This window comes from Tribolium madens, unplaced genomic scaffold, assembly GCF_015345945.1.
Source record: "Tribolium madens isolate multiple individuals breed KSU strain unplaced genomic scaffold, Tmad_KSU_1.1 Scaffold_20;HRSCAF=117;Tcas5.2_LG4, whole genome shotgun sequence".
NCBI lineage: Eukaryota > Metazoa > Arthropoda > Insecta > Coleoptera > Tenebrionidae > Tribolium > Tribolium madens.
This window is the reverse complement of record NW_025400985.1, coordinates 14,254,921-14,277,137: the sequence shown is the minus strand read 5'-3', so window position 1 is coordinate 14,277,137 and position 22,217 is coordinate 14,254,921. Positions and strand designations below refer to the sequence as shown.

The window sequence follows — 22,217 nt, the reverse complement described above, 5'->3', positions numbered from 1 at the left end:
TACCAACAACATTGTCGAAAAAATTTATCTATGCGGATGATATTGCCCTTGCTTATCAACATAAAGAATTCACTGAATTAGAACAACACCTTACAAGTGATATCAATGTTATGTATGGTTATTTTAAGAAATGGAGATTATGTGTTAACCCATCTAAAACAGAAGTCTCTTGTTTCCATCTTTGTAACTCAGAGAAAGAGAGAAAACTGAATGTCCTTATAAATGGAGTTAAATTAAAACATAATTATAACCCCGTCTATCTAGGAGTTACACTRGACAGATCTCTCACCTAYAAYAGCCACCTTGAGAAACTAAAACAAAAGTTAAAAACACGAATGAACATTTTATCCAAACTCGCTGGATCCATCTGGGGGGCACATGCAAACACTCTTCGTATATCGGCTCTGGCAATGGTGTTTTCATCTGCAGAATATTGTAGCTCGGTATGGCTGAACAGTGTCCACACACAGAAGGTTGACGTCCAGCTTAACACTGCGATGCGCATCATTACTGGTACAATAAAATCTACACCAACAGATTGGTTGCCCGTCCTTTCTCATATTTCACCACCTGCACTTAGAAGAAAAGAACAACTGAAAAAGCTATGGGTGAAATACAAAGCATTCCAGGAAAATTTTTCCATCTGGGAAGAACTATTATTCCCTGAAAATAGACTGTCTAGAAGACCTTTTTGGACGGAAATACCACATATTGAAACTTTTAACATCAAAGATGAATGGCGCAGGCAGTGGTACAATCTGGAAATCTTTAACAAGAACCTGGTAGAAGATCCAACTCTTGCAGTACCCGGAATGGATCAACCTAGATGGGTTTGGACGAAATTAAACAGAATAAGAACCGGTCATGCGCGATGTCGATCTATGTTGTTCAAATGGAATGCTGTTGAAAATCCAATTTGTCAGTGTAAAGAAGCAGCAGAAACCGTAGAACACATAGTTGAAGAATGCCGACTGACTAAATTAGAAGGCGGCTTTACAAGAATCCACTTGTTATCGGACAGTGTAATTCAGTGCTTAAGCAAAATTAACAGTTTATAAAGATGGTTGTGAGTTTTGCAGCTGGGTAATTAACTGTACTAGTGCAAATTGAGTATCATTTATCAGTTGTACTAAGTACAATAGTGTAATTCACAGCTTTCTCATGATCAGCGCAACTTATAAAGAAAATTATTAATTATTTTGTCATACGAATAATATATATATTATTATTAATCACTTAAGTAATTCAAAAACGCAATAAAAAACATAACTTTCTATTTAAAATAACAAAGTTGATATCTACTTCTGGTGTAACAGGAAATGTTGAAAGTATTTTCATTGAGCAGAACCTAACCAATTATGGCTTTAAAATTTTGATAAATGTCATTATTAGAACTCTGAATACTTCTAATATATATATATAATATGCTATTACATAAATATTGTTTATTTTGTCCAATGTATAGCATTTATTGCAATAATTGTTACGTGGTATTTCCTATACAGGCTGTTGCGGCTAAACCCCATATTAGAAGTATTCAGAGTTCTAATAATGACATTTATCAAAATTTTAAAGCCATAATTGGTTAGGTTCTGCTCAATGAAAATACTTTCAACATTTCCTGTTACACCAGAAGTAGATATCAACTTTGTTATTTTAAATAGAAAGTTATGTTTTTTATTGCGTTATTGAATTACTTAAGTGATTTTGAGAGAGTTTTCATTAGCTTTCCCTAACCGTTTTCGAAGTATTTAGATCTTTTTAATTTTTTTTGGATTTCAATCTTCCCATTCAAACATCGATAACCATTTTTTATTATGTTGAAACAGTATTTAGGTAGGTATACGAGAGAGAAAAGGCTAGATTATTCCTTTGGTGTATTCATAATTGGAAAAATAATTAACAAACCGTCAAAATGTAAGGTTACGTTTAGGAAACTTCAAATACCCTTAACTCAATTCGTCTAAATAAAACACCCCAATTTTTTCTTCACTAAATGAAAGAAAATTTAATTCTGCATCGATCTGTATTAACATTCCTTATACCTATGTTTGATAGTTTAAAAGTTATAGTAACTTCTTTTGATATTGTGAGAAATCCATCAGCCATAGCTAGTTTATAGCATAGGTTGTCATAGAAATAAGAAAAAAATAGAATATCAAAGTTATTCAAATTTAGATTAAATAAATTTAATTTGTATTTAAGAAAAGAAAAACACAATTATTGTAAAAAAAACCTGGCGTTTTTTCTGTAGTAATATCATAAGTGTTAAAATTTTGTCGGCAAAATTTTCAGATTGTACGAGAGTTTGTTGCATAGCAATTTATCGAGTGACATTGTTAGAAAAACCTCGAGTCGCAGACGAGAGRTTTTTGAACMATGTCAYGARCCAAATTGGCAAACAAAAACTYGAGTAAATCAATCGAAAAATTTTGCCAGACCAAATTTTACCACGAATGGTATTCGGGGGACTATTTCATGAATAAGACTACACATTCAAGTCTACAACTATTTATTATAAATATTAAATGTACAATTATTGTAAACATGAGTTTCTGACTGTATTGTTGATAAGGTACCTCGTAAGCTCTCTAAACGCCCAGTGTTGTAAAATTTCTGCTAGACGATTTATTGGAGTATCGGCAGTCAGCTCATAATTTCTTTCTTCGCCAGAACTGAGAGAATTGCTTCCATATACAAACCTTCGTCTTGATCGTGTTTTGGGGAACACTTAATGAACTTGCAAGTGTAATGTCAGGAATTGATACATTCCCAAATCGCGTGTTTTCATTCTTTTTTCAAATTAAATAAAATAACTATCAAAATATTTAAAACGACAGAAGTTGTCTAGACTGTTACCATGAGGTAAAATTTTATCACTTGAAAACTGGCTTGGTTTCGATTTTGTTCGTAAATACCCTTCACTCATTGGCTCTAAATATGAGGTGAAGGTGATAAAATTTTGTTTTCATCAATTTTATCGATTGAAATTTTTTACTCATTGTTGAATGACGAGATGCTATTGGCCAAAATGTAAATGAATGAAATAGTCAGTGACAAACATTTCCATTGCAAATTATGCGAAAACTACCAAGGATAGTAATAAATTTCTTCCACTGCAAAAAAAGTCAAAAGAACTTGGAAATCAATAAATTTAGGTATAGGGAATGTTGGTACAGAACGATGCAAAATTAAATTCTCTTTCATTTAATGGAGAAAAAATTCAGTATTTAAAGTTTCCCAAACGTAACCTTAAATTTTAGAGGTTTGTTAATAATTTGTTTGATTATAAATACACGAAAGATATAATCTTTCTTTTCATATGCCCAAGTACAATTTCTAAATAATAAAAAAATAGTAGTTATCGATTTTTGTAGAGGAAGATGCAATTTTAAAAAATTCCAAAAACTCTAAATCTTTCAAAAACGCTTAAATTTAGGTATAGAGAAGTCTGATAAAAACTTTCTCAAAATCACTCGAATAATCCAAAAAAGCAACAAAAAACATAACTTTCTATTAAAAATAACAAAGTTGATACCCATTTCCGGTGTAACCAGAAGTGTTGCCATCTTAAAAATATTTTCATTGAGCAGGATATAAACGATTATGGCATAATCAAAATTTTAGATGAATATAACTGTTAGAACTCCCAATACTTCTAACGTGGGGTTTAGTTGAAACAGCCTGTATAACATTAGAAATTTCTGTGATTTCTCTAAACCAAAACGTCTGCTGAAGTGTTGAATTTGATTACCCGGTCCATTCCCCGTTAAACAACTTTAATTAATACAAAATAATAATTGACTCAATTAATTTTGTTTTATTGTAAAATTAAACGTAAATTGGACAAGCGCCTTCTTGTCTTTGTTCCTCCTTTAATAAATTAACATTAAATTGAATTAAAACTAATTCATAAGTTACTATAGCTCCAGCAATCTACAAAAATATAATTTATTTACCACAATTTTTCTCCACAGTCAATCTCTTACGCTAAGAATTAACCCTCTGGTAATACTAAAAAAATTTTTTCCAGTTATTGCGATATCACTATTTGCAATTTGTTGAATAAATCTCTGAATCTAAACAAAGATTTAATCTCGTTTTCTCACCATTATGAACTTACCTCCAGATTATAGACTTCGGTAGGTACTGAATTCAATGTTAACAATGGTTTAATGCTTTCATCGTGAACTTTAGAACCGAATAGACATAAACAAAAAGTTCGTGTTATTAAAAGTCCAAAAGACCAGCAGAAATATAATCGTTGTATATTATTCCTCATATGTCTCAAACTGTTAAAAAGTTGAACTAATATAAATAGTAAATCAGATGCGAATGTCAATAGAACAATATAAGCGATTTCTTCGTCGACTTTTTTTACAAGTCTGCATTGTCTAGTGTAATCTTCTCGCAAAGTTTTCCAAATAAACTCATTTTTAATCTAAAACTTTCCTCAAATATTTTTTCTTTGATTTTTTTTTCTATACCTTTTCTTTAGCCACCGATGCAATTCTTCGGGTTATCTGGCCAAATCTATAAGCCAGGGCCGTACTTATCAACATTAGAAATATATCGTTATACGTCCAAATGAAAGTAATCTGAAAATTTATAGTTTGCAAAACCAGACCTTTATAAATATCATATTCCACCAAGGAAAAAATATGTGAAAAAGACATATTACTAAGAAAATACGTAAAGCCTTCAGCAGTACTATTATTGCATTCCAAAGATAACACAAGCTTGTTTGTTTGGAACAAAATATGTTCCACTAAAAATGTTTCTATCCAATGGGTAACACATTCTCAAGTAATGCTTACCTAAAGCAGTTAACATGAAAACCATCATTAAAATATGCAACCTTTTGTTGAGTCCATTGGGCCACCCATAACTGGCAAATTTTGAGTCAACAACACACCAGTCCTTCAGAAACATTGGCCACTTTTTGGCTAAATTTAAGTAGAAAAGTGCGGCCGCAACTCCGATCAGCAAAAAGAACAATCGATTAATTTCCAATAAATCTAGTCCTTCAGTAGCGATTTTCTGAATTTGAAAACTGGAGATAAGACAAGTTCCAAGAAGTGTAACAACTGAGTATATAACTCGGACCGACTTCCAAGAAAAATGTAAAGAACGATAATCGGGGCCTAGAATGCCTTGCACCGGCAAAAATCCGAAAATTTGGGCAACAATCAACATTTTACTAAAAGACTTGTGGAGGTTGTTTTTGCCGAAAGACAAGGGAACAATTTTTAACGATTTTTCCATATTTCTGGGTGACTTCAGAAAGGCAAATAACATAAATGAGACTTAATTTATTTTTGTAAACATGTTATTTCAGTCGTCTTTCAAGAATTGATTTAGTTGATTTAGTTGATTGATTTAGTTTAGTTTCCCACCCTAATGGAAACTTCCCATAATAAATTTATGATTTTCATCAGTATCGTTAAATACCTTAAACAAACAAACACAAGGATAAAATTTTCCTGTATTAATCAATAATAATTCCTACACAAACAAATATTTATAGTCAGATGTAAACGGAACTAGAATCTATTTATTCACAAACAGTTTCCAATAACCTTTCATTGAAGTGCGTTAAAACTATCTTATAGAAAACTATAGCGCTAGCAATCTTTAAAAAAAAACTGTTATGCTTGAATTAATATTAATTAAAATCTATTTACGCTCACTAGGTCGTTGGCGACCCAAAGGATATTTAATTCTATAATGTGTGTTATGATCCTTTTAAAACTGAAAGTGGTTTGACTTTTGACTCATCAGCGTGCCACTACTAAGTTTCGCTGATTACCATTGGGTAATTGGGTATTGACCCATTGAAGAATGACATTTTGTGTACGAGTTTGTGTCATTTTCTTCTACATTGTTGTTATTTGATAGTCTGTTACGATTATTGTGGTTTGTAACTAACTCTATGGATACTGTTTTTTTAAAAAGCAGATCAAGAGTCAACTTATTCATCAATAAAAAAAGGTTTGTGAAAAATCAGCTGGTTTTTTACTAACGTAAAATAAAAGATCCTTCAAGCATGAGCTAACATTTAAAAAAATACTTACTCCTCCATGAACTTTTATTTGTCTGCAGTAACAAGAAGCTAAAGTAAAACGATTGATATTACAAAAATTAGTGACTGTTGAAATTAACCAGTGTTTAGTACATGAAAGTTTGCCGCCATATCTTAGAAGAATATTTCAATTTTCAAAATTTCATTTTTCATTGATTGAATATTTTAGTAAAAAAAAATAAATTTAAGTTTATCATTATTGCAATAATTAATTAGTTTCAAATGGTTTGCCCCGTTGGCTAGGGTGTCGTCAAATTTATTATTTATAAAAAATCTTTTATCCGCAAACGTCAGAAAAACGACGCTTTTATGACTGGCTGACACAAGTTAAAGTTTTACCTATCAGACATGGAGTAAAAACACGGTTTTCGTCTAAGCGTTTTTACTTTTACTTGACACTTACTTTGAAATTTACCAATGTTGTCTCTTTCACTGCTTCAGCATTTTCTGGAGAGGTACAAGGTAGATTATCAGAATTCGACATTTTGCACTATAAACTACACTAGTTATTCACCAGTTAAATCAATCAACACTTACGAAAATCTCAACACAAATTTCGAAACTGACGCGTGACGTTTGTTATGATTTATTGCAATGCGTCCTGATTATTGAGGTGATTTACTTGATTATTGGTGTGTTGCTCTTTTCCCTCCATCTGAATCATTTGCCGATAAAATAGTATATGTTATTTGGAGTAAAAGTAAGTTTATATGGCTCAGCTGAATCATCTGCCTCACTCCGTTCGGCAAAATGAACATTCGACTTTGCTACATAAACAATCACTTTTACTTCTAATAACATATCATACTATTTTGTCAAGATGGAGTGAGTGTTTTTTTGTTAAACAACTAACTAAGAATTACATTAAAAATGTATTTATTCAATGACTGTGGAGATCGACCAACTAAATAAATTCATGTTACTGAATCATTTATTATTAATTTCTTGTTATTCATTGGCTTGCCACATTGAGTTTTTGTACGATAAATATGAAAAGACAGTCACGTATGTATCGCCGCCGAGAGTGGCTGTGATAAATAAAGAGCTAACGAAACAACAGTCTTTGATTGATGCCTAGGTCGCCAGAAATTGGCGACGAGCTAAATATACTTACTACTTGTAAGGCCCCTTCAGAACACTTTGTTTTTTTTTAAGATTTCGACCTATTTTTAAATATTTTTACAATGGATCCGTTAAAGGATCACCCACTGTCATAAATAAATACTGTAAATTAAGTAGTCTGTTATTAGAATCAACAGAATCAGAATCTGTTTTGCTTAAAATACATTTGATGTAAACTGCTTTTTGAATTTAAAAAGTAATAGTTTTGTTTTGGAGGATTTATTATTTTAGTTCAAATATTATGGATTTTCATTGCTTCAAGTGTAATTTCCAAACCTCAAGCATTAATGTAATATTTTTTATTATTAATTATCAATAACCGCTTGTGATAAACTATTAAATATTCATTTCATGTTTTATTTACACATTTTACAATTTACTATATGTGTCCTGATAGGTTCCTATTAGTTTGCTATAGACATTTATAATCATATTTTTTATAACAGCAATCATGATCTGCCGAATTTGTGGAGGTTTAGCACTTCACTAAGGTTTATTCTATGACTTCAATCATATGCTGTGTCAGATTTGACATAAGCATATTTGATTAGGTGAGTGCAATAGTGATATAACGAAATAAGATTACTGTGAGATAAACAGGGAGAGAAAAGTGCAATCGGTGAAAGAGAGGAGAAACCGCTACAAGTACTTGCCTATCAAATTTTAGGGGTAGATTAATTAGTGGATATTAACATACTTGTGAGTGTTAATTTTCATTAAAAAAAAATAGTTAAAGTTACTCAAAAAACGTGTATAAATTAATATAAATTATTAGGGTAGAAGCACCGTTTGTGGTCATATTAAATTTATGTACCTGTTGTGGCCACAATCAATCTTTAACGAACTACATTTAGCTGTTTGAATAGCTAACCATCAGAATGTTTTCGCTTAGGTGTGAGGAAGATTGGTTAGCTGTTCAAACAGCTAAATGTAGTACGTTAAAAGTTTATTGTGGCCACAACAGGTACAATGGCCATCTTTTATTATTAATTTCATAATAGTGTTTACACAAGCCAAAAATTGAAAATTCGCACAGTGTCAAACCATAATCGTTATTTATTTTATTGTAAGAGTGTGTTAGATAGCGTTTTATTTACGCAAGAATGTTTAACCGCGAAAACGTCAGTTCGAGCGGTTAATTTTCTTAAGTGGATAAAACGCGACTAACACACGATTGCAATATAACGTTTTATCCACAATCACAGGCTCAAATTATCCCAAACTTAATTGAAAATTAAAATGACATTTAAACGTCACGCCAAATGTGCGTTCGGTTAAACGTAGTAAGATGTTACGCGATGCGCTGGTTACTAACAGTGGAATAAACTTACTTTATTCCACTAGTGGATAAACTGGTACTTTATACGCATCGAAAGTGTGGAATAAAGTCTCTTTATAGAGTGACTGTGGATGAAGATTATTAATCTTAATGCCTATGAATTGTTGTCATGGGTCCTACAAAGATACTTTTTTTATCCTACCGCTTTATGTTTTAGGTTGACAATTTTTTTCATACACTAAAAATCCCATAAGCCGCGGTGTTTTTATCACTATGCCAGCGACAAAAGTTTGCCTTAACTATTACAGCGACAAAACGGAACCTAGCTTTTGAAAGCTCTGAATTTAGTAGGTCTGCATCATCAAACAAAAAACATATTTTTCTCAAACTTGCATTTTCAGTATCTAACCTGTGAAAATGTCGCGCTTTGGAAAATCTTCGAGTACAGAAATTGAAAAAGCCATCAACAATAATGTGCTTCGCAATACAGTGAATTCAAAAGTACGTCGATTTGACAAATGAAATCTCTAAATGGACCAAATCTTCAGGGAAAAGTATTGGACTTGATGTCAAGCGGGTGAAAATTACGAACCATTCTAATCGAGCTGCCGCCGTAACTGAATTGTGCAGGAGTGGTATAGGTGAACAAAAACTTGTGGAAATTACGGCACATAACAATCCAAGGTCATTAAAACCGTACCTTCAGTTAGATCAAGAACCTCATAGAGACATTATTGGGTCCATTCGTACTACCATCGAGGAAACAGTTACTAACACCGCTCAAAATACCAGCATGCAGCAAACTATTAACAAAAAACAAGGCAGTTCTGAAAATCAAATTGTTTATGAGAATTGTGTTTTTAATAATTGTACTTTCCATTAAATTAAATAAACTAATTTACACCTTATTAGTCAATTTAGTGATTTACGTATTCATTAAATTGTCGTAATTACACTCAAGCTTTTTTTTACGAAGAAAACTTGTCATTTTTAATTCCAGTTTTGTTTCCTTTAGGCAATTTAACTCAAAGAACTGCCAGAAAAACAAAATTCTCATTAAAATGTCAAGTTTACTTCGAAAAAAAAGCTCTCGTCTAATTATAAGTGAAAAGTAAATGAGTAAAGGAAGTCGTTCACTACGCAATGAAACCCCAGATGCAGTTAATATGGCTAATTCTGCCAACAAGAGAGTCAGGACAGAGGTGCAAAACACAACCAATGTAATGTTACATCGATATCCAGTGTTCATCTAGTTGTTTGTGCTGGTCTCATGTGTTTTGCTCATTTTATGTTTATGTCTCTATGGCCTGGTTTTATCAAAAATATTGTTATGTCTAACTCCAAGCTGACGTTATATATTATTTTAACTTGTTCTGTTAATTCTATGTTAAGTACATGTGTCCCAAGTGTTTGTATGTCTCTTATCAAAAAAGTAATTTGGAAAACATTTATTGCATTTCTGTCCTTAAATTATACAGGGTGTCAATTTTAAAATTTGCAATCGGTAATATCCCTAAAGCTAAAAAAGTTATTGAGAATCACTCCAACTCGTTTCGGTGGTTTCTAGGTGGAATCAAAATGTCATGGTAAGCGTCGGTCGCACCTCCACCTCCACTGTGAAGCCACAGCAACCCCAAATTGAAAATTTTAAATCACGACCCTACTTGTGATACAGCGTTAGAAACCTCATAACAAGGGTGATGCTGTATTGAAAAATATTCTAACATTTTCGCCTTGCGTAAACACAAGAATGCAGGAGGCCAGTCTGCATTTGAAAATATTGCTAGATTTGACTTAAAAGTTTTGCCATTACCAAGTAGTAACGCTGTAGTTGAAAGAGATTTCTTAATAATGAATACAGTCACATATAAAGTACGAAATAAAATGCAAATCAAATGCTAGAGGCTCTGCTTCGAATTCGAGTGGATAATTATGCAAAAAAAAATTGTAGTAAAGACTTTAAAGTTACTGAAAGGAAGAAAGGATGCTGGAAAAATGTAACTCTAAGGAAATGTTTTTCGTGCCGTCATGACACCCGTTGCCAAGTTGTCGTCATGATACTCGTTGCCAAGTTGTCGTCATAACAACCGTTGTCAAGTGGGAAAATCTAGAGAGTCGTCGTCGTCAAGCGTTTGTTGTAACAACGACTGGGTAGGTCTTTTCGCAAGCTTGTTGTTAGAATCATCTTCGTGTTGTTAGAATCATCTTCGTATTGTTAGAACCATCTTCGTGGTAAAATGACTGTGTAGCGTAGTTTTGGAAGCTTGTTGTTAGAACTATCTTCGTCGTCATCATCCTTCAACTACCATCGACCTTCGACTCCCCACCGGGCATAGAAACCAGACCGTCCCCAGCCTTTCGACTCTCCGCCAGTAACCGGAACCAAGGCACAGTACCGTCCCCATTTGCGTTTAATTTTGGCTTTAATTTCGTGTTGTAATTATTGTTTGTTATCCAATATATGTATTACTTGATCTAAACCACGTGGTCCTTCGTAATTTTGTTCCGACGAATAAGGCCACAAGCCGGCCTATCTATAGGAGCAAACAAAATGAATGACTGCAATAACAATAACACTATAAATCTAACAAACGATTGTGATATTGAAATACTAGACGCATTTCAAGAATACGAAGTTCCTTGTATAACTAAGACATTAGCAGTATAAAAAATTATTTTGAAAGTATTTTGTTACATTCTTGAAAACTTTACTTTGGTGTTCACGTAAATAAAATATTAACCTTTTAAAGTTTTTTATGTCCAAATAATAAAAATATTAGGAGTTTATTTTATCCTATTTTGGTCACAAATGTTGGGCGGTTAGCGGTTGGGCACTGAGCACATATGCGGGCCATTCGTTCCCGAAAGTACGCCTAATAAAGTACACTTGAGGTGGTTACTTCAGCAATTTTATATTGTTCTAATCCATGTTTATACATTTTGAAATGGGAAGAAAATATTGTGTGTCCAATTTTAAAAGTGGCTATGCTAAAAATAATGAAAAATTATCTTTATTTCCGATACCTACCACGGAAAATGTTGCCTAATCCTATAATTCCGAAAAGACAGTATTTTTACTGTAAAGGATCAAAATTAGAAGAAGAAGCAGTACTATTTTTCCAATGTTCCAATGTTGTTAAATTTAAACCACAAGATAAACGAATCAGAAAAGCAACAAAAAATTAAAAAACAACACTAAACTCAGTTTTTTTCGATTGCTGTTTTTAATAATTATCATATTATCAATAAATAATAATAATTTGCTTATTTATTTTAGTGGAGGAATTAAATATAGCTGATCTGAATAACAAACAAAATCTATTTGAAAAAATTTGAAATAAAAACAAAGATTTATTACCTTCTAGTTTGTGGTCTTTACATTCAATTCCAAATGGTGATAATTAATATGACTTCAATAATTACAAACTAATGTTCAGTTCAAAGTAATGTCATTTAAGAAAGTAGTAATCGACGCAAGGTGCGAAATGAACTTTTATACAGGGTATTTCACGAGTGATAATGATCCTGACGGAATTGAAAATATTTTAGACATCGCATTGTTTGAAAACCCGATAGGTTTGCTTCCAAAAATTTTATTTGTCACACCCAGGGGTAGCCGACTAGTATAGCCAAGACCGTTTTCGATAATTTTAGTTATGGCCCGGCCGTCAGAGGTCGCCATAAGCAGCCTCATAATAAAGTTTATTTATTTTATGCAAATGTTATTTTTATTTTAAATATTCATTCAAAGGTAGACGATAGGTATAGACACACAACATAAACAACAAGTTTAGGTTCCAGCTTTTTTTATAATAAAAGAAAGAAATCCAATTTATCAGCGTGAAGTGTGCGGGATTGAAATTTGAAACAAGTTGGTCATGATTTCAAAATTTGAACTGTCAATCCAAGAAAAACCACAAAATTAAGTTTTATTTGTAAAATAAATTCCTGGGATTTGGGGTAAAATTGATTTTTGTACTAAACTACGATCATAATTGCTAATTGTTTAGAATGAGTTTCCATAAACGAATTTGTTCTGTGGTGGGCTGCCCATTTAAATCTGGGCCTCTCTTTAGGTTTCCGCGTCCGGAAAAGGAGCCAAAGAGCTTCAGATTGTGGGTGGAAGCTACCGAACAAAAATCTGTTATAAAGCTAAGTTCGGGTGAAATTTACAAAAGAGCCCGCATGTGCAGCCACCACTTTTTGCCCGACCAAATTAAGAGCTCCGGTCTGTTAAAAGGCTGTTAGTTTCTTCGCTTGACGTGCGCGGACGTGTTATTCATGAGCTCTTGCAGTTTCTAACCTCTCTTCTCAGCGTTATTTTTGTGAAGTACTCTTTTGTACTTGTATAATTACTAAACTGGTAAGTTTAATATCAATTTTCTGTTTTCTTATCTTTAATTTTTCTTTTATTTTTCRATTATTTGACAGTTGAATTAATTTGTCAAATACTAACGTTTAAATAAGGGTATTTTTTAGATGGATTCCAAGCTTAGCTTCCCTTCCATATTGTCAACGACTTAAATTATTGAAAATTCCAGAACTCGGAGATAGACAAGATGGAGCCGATCTTATACAAATTTATCGCATTACACATTCCTTAATGCCAGAAACTACTGATACGTTTTTAAAACTTGCTGACAGTTCAAGACTTCGAGAAAATAAATTTAAAATACAAAAAGAGGCATTTAAAACCACTAGGCGCCAACACTTTTTAACAAACAGAAGTTTTGATAAGTGGAACAAATTAAACAACCAAATTGTTGAGACTGAAAATGTGTATTTCTTTAAAAAAAACTTACGACAATTTTAACAAATAATCTGTTAAAATTATTTTTACATTAATATACTTATAATGACGACTTATACTTAGTTGTTCATAAAGACACAAATATTTTGAAAAGCGAACTTTTAACTTTGTACTAAATCGCAAAATAGGACATCCTCTGCGATTTATAATTTCATAATAACAATAATAATAATAATAACTAATAATAACATTGCCTTCTCGTAATATTTGTCAAGGTAAGTTCAGTTAAATAATAACATCACGTTCTTACTTTTTGTTAATTAAAGAAAGATACACGTACGAATATAGCAGTGAGGAGTTGCGGAAACATGCGTCGTCGGTGTCGGTATCAAAAGTGGGTAAGATTTTGAAACTTAGGTTTTATTCTTAATTTTCTCAACCCATAACATTCTTCAGATCAGATGAAAATTGATCTTTCACCAGAAGTTACTAATACCACCACTGATATGTCTTTTTCTACTCCAGAAAAAGAAGATGTGGAATTATCAACAATGTGGTTTTATAGTCCACGAAAAAGAGTAACTCCAGTAGAAGATATAAATAAATACATACAGGGTTTTTACATATAGAGTGTGGAACCAAGTGGTATTTTTTAAATCATGAACTTTTGTTTAAAAAAACTGATAAAAATAAATTATAAAGTAAAAATTCGAAAAATTTTATTCTTAATAAAACGTCACATTTTTCTAGTACTTTATTTATTCATCAATTAGTTTTTTCAAAAAATAAATAGTTTAAGCAAAAAGCGTTTTGTTCCATACTTTTTATTCACCTAGTATAAGCAAATATATTTACACAGATGCTTGTCTCTGAAAATATGGTAATAAAATTACAATTTTGATGAAATTGTTATTTATGAAACACTTTGCGAAACATTTAAATGTTCAGTTAGTAATTTAAGTACATAATATGTAACTGAAGGTAGTTTGTCACTTTTCAGTTTAAGAGATTACAAATTACAAATACATTAACAACCTGGTTTATTAAAATATGCAGAATTAATTGTTATTATTTACTTTGATTTTTTTACATAATGTTAATTAATGAGTTTTTTAATTTTAGGCTACTCAAATCGATATTACTTCAGGAAAACTTTGTATTTTACCTAAGATTAGATATTCACCGCATCCTATCAGGGCTAGGACATTTAGTTTTTAACAACAATCAGCAATCAATAATAATAATTTTTTTAGTAATGATTTTTTTATTTAAATATTAATTAATTTTTATCCACAATCACACTATAAAGAGACTTTATTCCACACTTTAGATGTGTATCAACTACCAGTTTATCCACTAGTGGAATAAAGTAACTTTATTCCACTGTTAGTAACCAGCGTACCGCGTAACAGCTTACTACGTTTAACCGAAAGCACTTTGGCACGAGGTTTAAATGTCAGTTTAATTTTTAATTAAGTTTGGAATAATTTGGGCCTGTGATTGTGGATAAAACGTTATATTGCAGTCGTGTGTTAGTCTCGTTTTATCCACTTAAGAAAATTAACCGCTCGAACTGACGTTCTCGCGATTAAACATTCTTGCATGGATAAAACGCTACCTAACACACTCTTACAATAAATAATTATTATTTCAGGTCAAATATTCAGCATGGCATGATGGATGTACATCGGGTTCTTTTGTACATAGCGTGGCTCAATTGCCAGTTACAGGTAGGGTACTTCACAACATTTGAGTTTTTTTAACACTACACTAATATATAGCATCAATTTCAAATTATTAATTAATATTATAATAATGTCTATTATTAATTATTGTAACTAATAATTATTATCTATCACATTTTGTGTATGCACAAGAAACATGGAGGGTCAGTCACAGGAGAGTTACTTCTGAAATAATTTGGGCAGCAACCCATTATACAATTCACATAGACGTCTAGCTTCCTCATTTTTAAAAATTATAAAATTGAATCCAAGAATACTTTACATATCTTTTCATTTTGACATTTAAAAAGTAACAGTCAATTTTCGTTAATACAATGAATTATTACACAAATAACGAAAAAGTGGATATGTTTTTAATCCAAGGAGAATGCAAGAAAAATGCTGCTGCGATAGCAGCTCTGTACTTGGAGAGGTATCCAAATCGAATGCATTCGGTTCCTGAAACATTTAGAAAACTGGAAGCCAAGTTACGACAAGACCCCGTTAGAGGACTGCTACTGGCCCAGAAAATGAAATTAGAGTCCTTAAAGCAGTAGACAATTACTTGTCATTTTGACGACTTCACTCATTTTCATCCAGCTCACATTGATTACTAAATTAATTTAAATAATATATTATATCCAGTTACATACGCTAAAGGTATTTTTGGTTGCAAACTAATTAATTTTCAAAGTAACTCTCCTGTGACTAATCCTGTATATTTGTAATTAGGTGCACCTGTTGAAAGGATGAGCCCTCGGTTGAGCCTCTTAGATAATGATCCTGATGAGCTAAAGCCATCAACTTCTGGGTGTATGTCTATGTGAAAATAAACATATAGTATTTTTAAAAACTATACTTTATAAAATCGGGTTGAAGTCGTCTCGAGATTTGAACACACGAAAACGAAAAATGTATGACATTGCAAGACGGCTTCAACAGCGTGTGAACCGGATAAAACGCCGCCGCAACGACACCAGAAGACAAATTAGAAATAATTTAAGTGGTTTAATATCAACAGCCAAAAGTGCAGAGGAGATTTATTGAGAGTCAACTGCAAAATGTGAGGCGCAAATCGCAAGGCAGGCGTTTTACGTTTGAGGACAAAGCCGATGCACTTGCCTGGTGGAAGTGTAGTCCAAAAACGTATAAACAAATGCCTAAATGGTTTGCCCTCCCATCAGTCAGTACTCTCAAAGCAACCCTAAAAGACATTCCAATCAAACCAGGCATATTAAAACCAATCCTTCAGGACCTCAAAAAGCAAATAGGTCAAATAAACGACAAGAGTCGTTTTTGTATTCTTACCTTTGATGAGGTGGCTTTGCAACCTCATTTGAGTTATTTGCTTTATGAAGACCGCGTGATTGGTTTTGACGATGATGGTTGGAATGACGGTTTGCGAGAGACCAAATCAGTAGCGGGCCATGCTTGTGTTTTTATGTTGAGAGATATTTACAAAAACTGTTGCCTTTGCTTTTTGTAAATCTTCCATGAAACCCGCGAGCATTGTTCGCTTCTACAAAAATATTATACGAGAAGCTACAGCTGCTGGTCTAGTGGTAATTGCTTCTGTTTGTGATCAAGGAACCACAAATGTCAAGGCTGTAGATATGCTCCTTGTTGAGACACAAAGACAAGCTTCTTTGAAAAATGAGGAGGTCAATGAAAATGTAATTATGGTAGACGGTTCTACTGTAATTCCATTATTTGATCCTCCTCATCTTTTAAAGAGTTTACGAAACAACATGCTCAAGACGTACGCTACAGGGATCCTGACGATGGCCGGGTAAAAGTGGCAAAATGGTCAAATTTAATAGAGGCATACCGATCAGACGCAACGCGGAAACTATCGGGTCATGAGAAAACTTTCTGACGAACACGTCTTTCCTGAGAAAATCAGGAAAATGAAGGATTCCTTATGTACCCAAGTTTTCAGCAAAAGCGTAGCTACTGGTATAGATATTTTTGTTGATCTCAGCGTAGAGGGATTCAGTTTGCACGCCATACTTCTCGCTTCTTTTCCATCTTAGATGACATTTTTGATAGTGTCAATGGAGGCTTTGGTAACGTTCCCGGAAAACCCCTACTTTCAATGGTAGGAGAAGAACATGAGAAAAGTTGGAGATTTGGGAAAGAAATGTTTCGCAATATGGAATTCGTCACATCTAAATCTGGGGAACGAGCAAGGTTTAGACGGGTGGAATCGAACTCTAGAAGGTTTTATTTTGATTAAAGAAACTCTAAATCGTCTTGACTATTCATCCCTTTACGCAAGGGCGTCAAGACCTTTTAGAATAATGCTTTGGTCGAATTAGACAATATGGAGTTCGATATACGAATCCAAGTTGTACGGTATTTCTTTCCTTTTATAAATCCTTGCTATTTCGAAATTTCACCTCCTATCATTCTAACAGAGCTAATTTTGAACAGGATGAGCCTCTCCTGGTCACAATTAGAGATTTTCTGACTCTGGCACGTAATCAAAGTCAGGAGCCGCAGCATGGTGTAGATCAGTGGCATCCTCCATCAGTCGATGATGAAACTTCAGACGCTGTCAACAGTAATGTATTGAGTTACGTGGCAGGTTTCGTCATTCATAATATTTCTCCGGAACAATATGATTGTGAAATTTGCCTTCGTAATCTAATACATTCTGGAGAGCTAGATAAACTTCATCATCGACAAGTGGTTTTGCGAAAATATAATCATAAAAAACGGCATTTGCAGTATGTAAATATTAATGTAATTCTTGTATTTGTTTGTAATATTTTAAAATATGTGTTACGCACATACTATTTATATTAATAAAAAATTTTATTTTTGCAACACTAATATCTTATTTGTTTCTATGGTGTATTTAAGCTTACCTTTTATGTTGCCGTTAAAATACGCTTCAACTATAAAGTACGTCGTCAATAGCAACGTATCTTGTGAGTCTATAAAATACGCTGATGCATATTTTTTGTCAATTTTGACATAATAATTATAATAATTTCTGAATTTAGTAAAATTTCTGATTTAATATTAGTGTTGCAAAAAATCTTGAAGACAACACGAGTTTTATAGTTTCAAAATCTCAGCTTATTAAATTTTCGCCCCCTCTGGTCGCTCGAATTTAAATTACGACCTCGATTTTTAAGCTGTCTATAAAACTCTAGTTGTTTTAGTAGCTATTTAGTTACAATTGTAATTTTTTTATATCATTGGTCTCATATTGGGTTTTGCGAAAATATTGGACCAATTTCACAAACATGAGAAAAAAAATATTTAAAAAAAAATAAAAAATAAAAATAATAAAATAAAAATAATAAATATATTTCTTGTATGAAATGTTAAACGAAATCAGTATGAAACTGGTCCATAAAAGATTATAAGACAATTTCTTGAGGGAACTATTATCATAGAAATATCTTTTCAATTCATTGTTGCATTTGTACAGAAAAACTGAACTAAGCTATATATATTAGTAAAAACCTCTCGAAATAGGCCTTAGCTTACAAATTTAAACACACTTCTTCTTGTTATAAAGCTCCAATATGATATGTATTATTATTTAGAATGAAAACTTTGCTAACAATTGTACTTCAAAAGTATTTAAAAAATAATGTAACTACTCGAAACTTCGAGAGTTATTATAGTTATTAACGTTATAAGGCCGATATGTACCAAATAACAGATGAGATTAAATTTTGTAAAGTGAGGTGAAACCAAGGTTTATACTCAACCAAATCGGTTATCTGGTATCGACTGTGTGTCGTTCAAGACTTTTCGTAATCCCATCTCTGACTCAGAGAAAAACAACAAAAAAAAGTGAAACAAAGTTTTGTTACAAGTTACAAATCGTTTTTTTTTTAATTTAATATTCCAAGTGTATTTTTATTTTTATTTTATTGATAATTATATACCAGGTGAATAAAAAGTATGGAACGAAGCGTGTTTCTCGTAAACTAACCACTTTACAAAAAAAAATAATTAGTGTAGCGTAAAGTCCAATTAAAATGTGACCATTTATCAAGAATAACATTTTTCGAATTTTTTTTTAGTTTTCTAGTTCTGAAAAAATTTTTTTTTTAAATGGCAACCCACTATGGTAATTTTTTTAATTAAAGATTATGATCTAAAAATGACCTCTAATTAAACAGAATTGTTTTCTAGTCAGTACTTTTTTTTAATAAATTGTTAAATTTGCGTTCCAAGCCCATCACGAAGATTTTCCGAACTTGAACGAGGGAGTCGTTTCATGACTATGGTCGTTGGAGAGCCCGGTTTTGGTGCAGGTGCTTTGGGGTGGTTCCGGATTGATGAAAAAATGTAAAAACAAATCATTTTCTTCTATTTTTAGTCCATTCGAAACCACCCTAAAGCACCTGCATAGAAATCAGCGCTCTCCCATGATGAAAAGCATGAAACAACCACTTCGGTTAAGTTCGGAAAATCTTCGTGATGAGCTCGGAATGCAACTTTAACAATTAATTTAAAAAAAGTACTGGTTAAAAAACAATTTTATTTAATTAAAGGTCATTTTTAGATCATAATCTTTAATTAAAAAAATTATCATGGTGGGTTGCCATTTAAAAAAAAAAATTTTTCTAAAACCCGAAAACTAAAAGAAATTTCGAAAAATGTTATTCTTGATAAATGGTCACATTTTAATTGGACTTTACGCTACACTAATTATTTTTTTGTAAAGTGGTTAGTTTACGAGAAAAACGCTTCGTTCCATACTTTTTATTCACCTGGTATATTATATTGTTAACTTTATACATAAAATATAAAGTTGATTAACTATTTTTGCATTTTTTTGTGCAAACTCTTTCTTCTAATGTGTTTTAGAATGTAGAATTTAGAATGTAGGACGCATTACTACTTTTTATTTTGTTTTTTTTTCCAGTTTGCTATATAAAACAATACTTAACAATATAAAATATTACCTCGCAGTATAAGGCATTACTTTACATTACAGCACAATCTGTACAATGCTACAACAATATACACAATAGTTACAATATTTTACAGCACACAATGCCTGTATTGTGGCAATACTTGTACAAAAAAGAGGTAGTGGAAGACCCCTCGTATTTGTGTTTACCAGTACCGAAAAAAGAATAAATTAAAAGCCATATCAAAGAAGCTAATGCAGTATAAAACGCTGAACTCCAAATTCGTTACCAGGCATCTAGTGAGTCCATATGCCATTGCAATTGTGCACTCCCGAAATCCTTGCCCATGTACAAAAGGTAAGGATTTTGATAAGACCACATTAACACCTAAAATGTGGCCAACTGTAAAAGGGTAAGCTTGATTTTACATTGTTATGATAAAATGCATTGTTTTATTTTCAGATCGAATAAGTGTGCAAGTTTGTAAGATTATTTTACACAAATATAGGTAATTATTTTTGTTAATCGTTTATTTTTCAAAAATTACATAACGCACATGGCCGTCAACAGTGTCATAACTAAGAAAATAGTAGGTTGTGCCAGTGTTAGTGTCAAAGTGACGTTATGACATTGTTAGAAGGCATTATTTACTTTTTACTGTGATAATTGTTATAAATTGTTATAAAAAAGTGCAGTTTCAGTTTACATTTATGGCTAATAAGCCTACAATGCCTACAGGAGAGTATTGATGATACCAATACCAATGATAAAATTGAAGCTGTGAAAAATTTTCTGACTCCCTCCAATTCATCTCAACTTCGTCAGTTGTTGGGTCTCTTTTCTCATTTTCGCAAATTTATTCCTAAATACGCTCTTAAAACCAAACCTTGACTCAAAAAAGCGATCACGCCGAATGGTGCCGACCTACCCTCAAACAGTTTGCGCACGGGACATCTAAGTTAGTCTATAACATTGTAACAGGTGATAAAAGTTGGATATATTCCTATGATCCCAAAAAAAGCAGCAGTCAACAGTATGGGTATTTCAAAATGAAAATGCACAAACAAAAGTGATCAGCAAAAAAGTTGTAACAAGAAAATGGTTGCTTCTTTTTTCAGAGTTACAGGACATATTGCAATTGTGACACGGGAGGATAGTAAAACAGTCAATGCTGAATGGTCTAGTACCATTTTTGGCCTACGGTCATCCAGAAAGTACGAGAAAAACGACCGAGAGGAAAAATCATCTTGCATCAAGACAATGCTTTGTCACACATCGCTTCAAAAACTATTGAACTTTTAAACCAGGAGAAGATTAAGTTAATAGGTCATCCTCCATACAGTCCAGACCTGGCACCAAATGCCTTTTTATGTGCCCTCAGGTCAAGGAAAAACTACGGAGAATGCGATTTACCACGACGGATGAAGCTGTAGTAGTAGTATTAGCTTTCCGAAATGAGGTAAATAACATGCCTCCAAACATTTGGAAAAAATGTTTTGAAAATTGGTTCCTACGGATGCAAAAGTGTATTCAGTGTGGTGGTGAATATTTAGAAAAGTTATAATAAAGTTTGGTTTATAAATATATAGTGTTTTTCTATATTAGGCTTAACGCTTTAATAATTTTACAGACTACTTTGTACATGGCACGACGATCGGGCTTGGCGTCAAAATTTACCCAAAATATAAACAAAGAAACCACCGTTGCAAAATTCTTTATTTTTCATGTTTACTAATAGCCCAGTCAAATTAGACAAAAATAGGGCGATCGGTGGAAAAAAAATCCTAGAAAGTTGGAATTTTTTTAAACGCTTTCTTTAAACTTGGGTAGACATATATCAAAAGTCCCCGCGGGTGAGGGTGGGGCTCGAGGAGGGGGAGGGGGTTAAAGGTGTCTTTTTTTACTTCTTTGCTTATATCTTGGAAACGATCCATAGGCTTAGATACTCTGTAAAGCTAAATAACTACCTATGTTGTGTATGGGATACAGCTATAGTAGTCTCGTTCTTTGCAAGGGCTATGTTTATGGATAAATGTCAAATATGGATTTTTATAAAATGTCGTCTTAGTGCACTTCTGCACCCTTAAAATTTTAATTTTTCATGTTTCTAATTTTGTTTTTAAGCGTTTACACCCTACTTTATTTCATCAAAATTTTAACAGTGCACTTCTACACCCTCTAAAGATCATATTTTCCAAATTTTATGTTTCTATATTCCTTTAAATGTGTACACCGTTCCATTCCTTTAAAAACAAATTTTAGAAAAATCTTATTTTAGTGCCTTTTTACACCTCTAAGGAATTTTATATTTATATCTTCGTTTAAACGTTTACCCCCATTTCACCCCCTTAGAGATTGATTCTCTCTTTTGTCCAAA

At 32.4% G+C, this 22,217-nt stretch overlaps 1 protein-coding gene across 1 annotated transcript; it reads right to left on the bottom strand.

Annotated features, from left to right (window-relative positions):
* Positions 1-3,831: 3,831 nt before the first annotated feature.
* Positions 3,832-22,179, bottom strand: LOC123005283 (gustatory receptor for sugar taste 64e-like). Its single transcript, XM_044398964.1, has 6 exons — positions 22,174-22,179; positions 4,818-5,277; positions 4,488-4,768; positions 4,124-4,441; positions 3,990-4,079; positions 3,832-3,936 (listed from the first exon to the last, which is right to left on the bottom strand). The coding sequence occupies exons 1-6, from the start codon at positions 22,177-22,179 to the stop codon at positions 3,832-3,834; spliced, it is 1,260 nt and encodes a 419-aa protein (XP_044254899.1).
* Between the last annotated feature and the right edge of the window lie 38 nt (positions 22,180-22,217).